Source organism: Clytia hemisphaerica, unplaced genomic scaffold (assembly GCF_902728285.1).
Source record: "Clytia hemisphaerica strain Z4C2 unplaced genomic scaffold, Clytia hemisphaerica genome assembly, whole genome shotgun sequence".
NCBI classification, from domain to species: Eukaryota; Metazoa; Cnidaria; class Hydrozoa; order Leptothecata; family Clytiidae; genus Clytia; species Clytia hemisphaerica.
The window spans coordinates 129,473-136,635 of NW_027103418.1; the positions used below are offsets into that span (position 1 = coordinate 129,473).

The following is a 7,163-nucleotide window of genomic DNA, read 5'->3' on the forward strand; positions in this document are numbered from 1 at the left end:
TTTGTTGTTTTTCCAAATTTGATTGTTTGGTATTTTAACCTTTTTCCCTAATTCTTAATGGAGTGAAATATTTGTCTATTTTTGATATTGACTGGTTTTCTTGTACCAAGTAACTAATTTTTTTGTTGACCTTTTGAAATTCTGGAAGAATTTGTTATAAATGAACAATTACAAAAATGGTCTTTTAAATTCTTTTTACCAAAGCAATGACGCACTATTCAGTACTTTCCCCAAAACTATTACGCTTTTAAGAATAAGATATTTTGATGTCATACTTATGGACTGCATTTTTTTCGTATTATGTCATATTTCACTTTTTTTCTTGTAATACGTATTTACATATATGTTTGTTTAAATCATTTATTAACAGATTTACATATCTTGGAAGATAAAAAATGTGAAAATATAAGATAATAACAGTACAGATTAAAATAAAAATGTTTTTTTTTTCCTACTTGCCAAATCACAATTAAAGACTCTGATGCCCTTGAAAGAAATTTGTGACTTTTTAACTTTTCGAACACTTTTAATGAAAATCTTTTTATTTAAAATTTCGAAAAATATACATTTATTAAACAGTTTATTTAAAATTTCAAAAATAGAAAAAATATAAAAGTTTACAGTCAGATAAAAAAAAGAAGGAGCCGAAAATTTATAGGTTGTTAAAATCAGAATTCCAGGAAACGTGTCGGCTGTATTAAAATCTTAAAAAAATGTTCTCCAAAAATAGACAAAAAAACAGGATGTGAGTATGAAACTCATGTCCTGTATTCGTGTTCTATTTTCAGGTAATCTTAATTCCTTATGAAAATTTATGGTCAAACACAATTTAAATAAATAAAATGATTATTTAGAGTCAATAGAGTCAAGGATTATTGAATGCTGCGTATGTGAAAATACCTAAAAAAATTATCTAGATGTACACGATTTATATTTTTTCTATAAAAAATCCCCTAAACGGTTGATATTTATATACTATTCTTGAAATTAATAAGTCATTTCTCTAAATTTCCAAAAAGACCATCATCATCAGCGTCTTTTTTCTTCTTTTTCTCGATTTTCGGACGTTTTGGCAAAGGTGTCATGTCATGGATATTAATCCGGGGTTTTTGTTTTGGTTTGTTGGTACCAGAGGTGTTACCACGCATAACCAGAATAGCTTGGTCCTTTGCAGCAATCAATTTCCCCTCACTTGATCCATACTGCCCTAGACTAGGATTGTCACAGCCACCAAGTCTAGCTCTTTGCTTACCTATAGATATAAAGCAATCAAGATGAAGAGAAGCCAGTAATAAATTTCAAGTCGAATCTTTACTTGCAGTAATTTTACAACTGACTTTGCATTTGATCAGTACTCTCACGTTTACGTTTACCCTCATAATAAAAATTTTGTAAGGCTCAAAGTGTCAAAATTAAGAACGATATAGTACAGCTCTGACTACGGGATTACTTAGTAGTAACATTGGGTGAAAATCGAGTTAGCTTTTTTCTGTACATAAAAAGTAAGTAAGAGCAATTTGAGGTGTTGAAAAAATATGAGCAGTTGAGTCTCCACGAAAGTTAACTGTTTGTTATAAAATGTGTTTACTAACCAAAATGTTCTTCGATTGGATCTTGGTTAAATCGATCGGTCAAAACGAATTCTATTCCCGGTTCTTTGAGAAGTATCGGAATCAATTTGATGGTAGAGTGAACTAAAAAGGCAGAAAAACAGTTTATTTCGAGAAAAAGCTGGGAAAGGAAGCTGCTTCGATTGACGAACGTTTGAGAATATACACGTTTGAGAATATTTTGCATAAAATGGCGTTAAACACTATTTGTTTAATGATTACAGAAAATATAAATACCAGTAATTCTTAATCCATTTAGAGTTTGAGGAGAAAGGCACATTCTCAATTTTCTCTTATCATCAACATCAGGTATTGCTTTGATTTCTGCTTGCCAATCGTTTAAGAATTTGAGAAAATTTGACTCCAACCACTGCAAAATAAAGAAAAAATATCAAAGATGTGAAAAAGTTCTAAATTAATATCTTTCGATCTAATAACCCCTTAGAAAAAGCATCTCTTTGATATGATAAAAGCTTATATTCTTACATCCAAACGTCCATCTGGTTTTAAAGGATTAGGCTTTTTGAACGGCTTCAAGTTTTCTTTGTTCGTGTGAATTCCTTCAACTGTAGATTTGACGTTCATGATATCGAAAAATTCGTCCATTTTAAGGAATAATTTTCTGGTCGAGACAGTAACATCAGGATTGTGCTGTTCCATGGCATCTGCGACTGACTTGCTTAGAGCCTAAAACGAGGAACACATTCAGTTATTGCAGTAGGTCATATAGTAGGCTGCTTAAAGATTTGCCGTTAAAACATTATAGAATGTTTTTAAACTAGAAATCAATAGTAGAGACAACATAATTACAACTGAAGTTTTGTGCAAAGTTCTGTCCAAAAGCCTAAAAACAAATTATGGTTATGGTTCATAATACTAGAATTCTTACTTGAGCTGCTAAAGCAACATTCATTCTTGCTCGTGGTGTCAAACGCACATGTTCAACAGTCAGTTTCGTTTGATGAAATCCAGGTGCATCTCGATCTATACCAACGTCGTATTCTAATAGTCCAATGACATGCTGCCAGCTGATCTCTTTCCCATCAAGCTAAAACAGAACAAAGTAAAGAGTCACATCCAAAAAATATTATTAGATTTCTAATACTATTTCTTCAATTTTTCTAAAGTTTGGATACTGTGATAGCAATGTGCTATAAATATAGACAACAAAACGCCTTTTTAAAAAGAAACCGGAAAGAAATCCGATAAGAACAAGCTAAATTATATTCTTACAAAGAGTTCTCTGGTGTTCTGATGAGCATGTGAATTTGCTACACAATTCCTTGTAGTTTTGATTAAATGAGGAACATCACAAATAAAGTAAATTCGACGACTTGGGTCGAACTTGTTGATTGTTGAATAAACAACGCCATCGATAATGTTTTCACTTCTTTTGTGGTAGTTGTAAAACTTCCTGTTTGGTGAAGCCCCGTCGCTGACAACAAACCACACCTACAAACATGAAAAAATCTTAAAATTTACAGAACAACTTCCCTAAAAGGACATAGAAAGGGCTTTATCATATGACAATGGATTTATAGTATAAAGGTATCAAGCAGTTAAGCTAAAATAAAAAATTAATTTACTTGAAAGAATATAAAAAAGTATACCTTGAAGTCGAGGAATTCCAAAATTCGGATAGCTTCCCAAATGATATGATACAGCTCATACCCCTTGACACCAGCCCCTGCAAAATAGGCAACAGGATAATTAAGATGAAAGTTAATGGCTCGCACCATTAAAGTGAGTACGTGAGTTGCAATAGGGGGATGCTCGTCTTGGTTAGTTACACGGCGATCAAAACAGGTTATCTCATTATTGATGTCTCCCAGATCGCAAAATCCAACTATCTTGCCAGAATTCTTACTGTACACAATGCCAGATTTAATTTTCATTTCATCGTGTACAAGACCAACATGCAAATGTTGTTGGTTCTCCGTTAGTCGAAGTAGATTCTCCAATACATCAGGATTGAATCCAGTGTTATGTGTGGTAAAATTGACATATTTATCCAAAGTTTTTTTGGAGGGCAGGACCAAAAAGCCAGAATTTCGTAGATGCTCATATGCCCCAGAGGATTTAAGGTATATGGATATACACCATCGAAGCATCACAGGGTGCCATCTCATAGTTCGTTTGTTTTCCAATGATACCTGCTTTTTCTGCTGTTCCCAAAGCAAGTGGATTGGACTGTCCTTATCAAAAGGTGAATCATTTGTTGAAACTACATTATTGCATACTTCTGTATAAAGAGATAAAGCAGAGAAAGAATTATTGCATGCAATGAGATGTTGATCATTATAATGAGTCTTTTGTGCAACATCTTGTTCTTGTTGTCACATTGAAAACAAAAATAACTCACCCTTTTGGGGGAGTGAATTATTGTGTAGAAGAAGTTTTTCTTGAGAGAGTGAATTGTTGCATAGAATAAGTTTTCCTTGAGATCATCAGTACAGAGTTTTGGTAGGTGAAAGAGAAAAAAGGAAAAATTATGACCAAACCTTTAAAAAACATCAAAAAATCAAAAATTCTTTTTCAACAAACCTTTCAACAAATTGTTCTCCACAGCACATCCTTCATCTTCAACCAATTGACTTACAAAGGTTCTCATGGACTCAAGGCTACGCTTCAACGATTTGATCTGTTTTTGCTGATCAGTTGCCTTTTTCATCAAATTATCTTTTGAGAGATATTTGTTAGCTGTGAATTTAGATGGCAGTTCTGGGCTGACCGAACGACGATAAACAATATTGTGCAAATAGTGACGGTATTTGATACATGGTTCGCATCTACTAACATCATTTCTCACCAACAACTCACAATCTTTAACACGGATAGTTTTGAGGTCTTCCACACCTGATAATGATGCATTTTCGATGGTAGCTTTTATATTGTTTTCTTTATCCTTGAATGAACATTCTTTAGAATTTATTTTCTCATCAATAAGGTTTTTAAAGTCCTCATTTCCAGGACAAAGTTTGGATGCACTTATTGTTTCAAAAATATACAAAGCATTTTCCACATTGATTACATCAGGTAGAAATTGCAAAACTTTATTATTTCTTTCAATCAAGTTTTTCCCATGGTACAATCTCCACTTGCCATCAATCTCAATTTCAAATCTGAACCCCATCACAAAACCTTTATCAATAAATGCAAATGTGTAAGTTGGATCTCCAAACTTGCTCAGATCCATTAAATTACATTGATTGGCAGCTTCAGTTAATGAAAATGGAGATCTTGAATTTTGATTCCTTTGATCAGGAGAACTTTCACTAGTCGTTTTCGATTCTTTTATAATTCTAAATCCTTTATTTCTCACTTTTGGTAAATTACAAATATTGCAACTAGTGTCAGAGTGAGGTTGAAAAACTGGTAGAACATCTGAAGTGGTATGCGTTGCCTTATTGGCATCATCTAATTTCTTACGACAGGTGTCACATAATTTGGGTGGATGGATACCTGTGACATCATCTTTTAAGGTATAACCGAAAAGTTCTTGAATCGTCCTTTCATATGTTGATGCCAATTTTGGATTATAGGACTTAAAACGCTTGATTACAATCTTGTTACCACAGGTTCGACATATTTCATTCAACTTGGAAAGATGTTTCCTGAATGAAACAAAATTTTATTGATTTTAATATATTTTAAGAAAAATATAGAACAAACTTGGATTTCAAGTCTTTACAAATTAAAAGAGCTAACCCTGACAAAGTCATTTGTCCATAATAACATATTTTCCATTATGGGTTAGGTTAGGTTAAGTTAAGTCATTTGCATTATTTAACCTAGATTGATTAGTTAACAAAATCTTTAAGAGTAAAACTTTCTCAGAACATGTATATGCCCATATATACGTGTGAATGTGAAACAATTTCAAATTTTGCCAACAGAAATGTTAAAATCACGAAAATGTATTAAATGAAACTGAAGTTCATACTTACTCAGATGTCTCCATTTAGACAGTTATAAAAATGTTGTTTGTCTGTATATATATGCCAATTATGTTTTTATTTTATCTTAAAAATTTCTAGGATAAAAAAGAGTCAATGGTATACACTCCAAATACATATTGATCTTATCATTTAGGACTAACAAAATTTTATGCATATATACCTGTATTTAATCTCATTATATCAACAGCTTATATTGCCCTCAAGTTTAACAAAATTTAAAAAATTAAAAATCTTAAACATTCTATCATTCTGTTTTTCGCTATATATGGCTGTTGACTGTATTCTAATAAACTGAAGCTCTCAATGTTATTTTAGTCCCTGTAATGGATAATGAATAATGTGTGTAGCACATATCCAGTTTGCAGAGTACAGTACGACAGTATTGCAGAAATCACTGTGATCCATCTGGGGGGGACAGTTACATCAATATGCCTTCTTACCTGTCTTTAAAAATATAAATAAAAGTAATCAAGGAAAAGGACGCGAAAAAAAAAGACATAAGTGTGAGAACAGAGTAATCAAACTCGTTAGAAAAAGTACCATTAGAAGTCATAAAAAATCAACCTGAATAAATGCAATCGAAATCCCAGAGAACTTCATAATTCCCCAAACAACATTACATTACTATGTCAAACTCCCATTACATAAATTTTACAATTACGTCAGAGTAGACTACGCTCGCCACCGAAGAGGTTTATTTGGAAAGGGTAATTACATTTTATTGTTCGCTTCTTTTTTAAAGATTGGCCGGGTTGGAAAAGTATGAATTTCTTTGTACATATTTTACCTACCCCAAATATTTAGGAGGCTGAGTTTTAAACAAATGGTCAAGTTGAAACGAACGATAAATGTATCAAGGTCTGTTTTATTTACCCCCTGGTGACTTAACAAAAGAGACTTAACTCGATGTTACAATCCAATTATTGGAAGTTTTTCTCGGCCTTTTTATAATGAGCGAGACATACGTTCTCTGATTACGCAATTTTCATATTGACATTTTCGAGGCATTTTGATGTAACTGGGGGGAGGGGCATTTAGGCAAATATTTCCTCACTCATTGCAAAACTAGTGGAAATAAAATCATTTTCTGGCTTTTAAACAGTTTTTCTGAATAAATGTATACTTTAAGGGCAAGGACTTCAATGCTAAAAATGTTTTGAGGGAGGGGGCAAACCCAATTAAGCTCTGAAAACTGCCAGGCGGTCACATAATCTCACACAGCCTTATTGCCATTCTTACGCTTTGAACAAATTTCCAATACAATTGAGGATATTAAAAATAGAACATAGTGTGATGGTGCTCTTAATTTGAGCAAAATAATTTCGATATCAACTTTTCTGCATTACATTTGAGGGTAAAAAGAGCCAATTCGTTGTTTGAAAAGACAGTAAAAAGTACAAGTTCTAGGAACTGTCCGAGTTGAAAATGGCCTCCCCGAGTGTATAAATATATATTTCCAGATAGCCTCATGTTAAAGGATTCCAAAAATCTTTGGTTTGAGCACTGTATACTTATCTTTCTTGTGAAATGGACATCTTTCCAAACACCACTTTTGAACCAACCAGTCTGCACTGCCTATTTACAGTCTTGAATA

The 7,163-nt window shown here is 32.7% G+C and overlaps 1 protein-coding gene across 1 annotated transcript; it reads right to left on the bottom strand.

Annotated features, from left to right (window-relative positions):
* Positions 1-860: 860 nt before the first annotated feature.
* LOC136797759 (uncharacterized) lies at positions 861-5,639 on the bottom strand. The gene is made up of 9 exons (XM_067054350.1): positions 5,558-5,639; positions 4,155-5,224; positions 3,221-3,852; positions 2,844-3,062; positions 2,500-2,658; positions 2,097-2,297; positions 1,848-1,980; positions 1,593-1,694; positions 861-1,252 (listed from the first exon to the last, which is right to left on the bottom strand). The coding sequence occupies exons 1-9, from the start codon at positions 5,569-5,571 to the stop codon at positions 996-998; spliced, it is 2,787 nt and encodes a 928-aa protein (XP_066910451.1). The 5' UTR covers positions 5,572-5,639; the 3' UTR covers positions 861-995.
* Between the last annotated feature and the right edge of the window lie 1,524 nt (positions 5,640-7,163).

Bases quoted from the DNA above. Each gene is read 5' to 3' on its own strand.
- LOC136797759 (XM_067054350.1), bottom strand. The intron at 2,659-2,843 runs GTAAGAATATAA...GTTCTGTTTTAG, and splicing joins AGAACACCAGAGAACTCTTT to CTTGATGGGAAAGAGATCAG. The intron at 1,981-2,096 runs GTAAGAATATAA...TTTATTTTGCAG, and splicing joins AACCAGATGGACGTTTGGAT to TGGTTGGAGTCAAATTTTCT.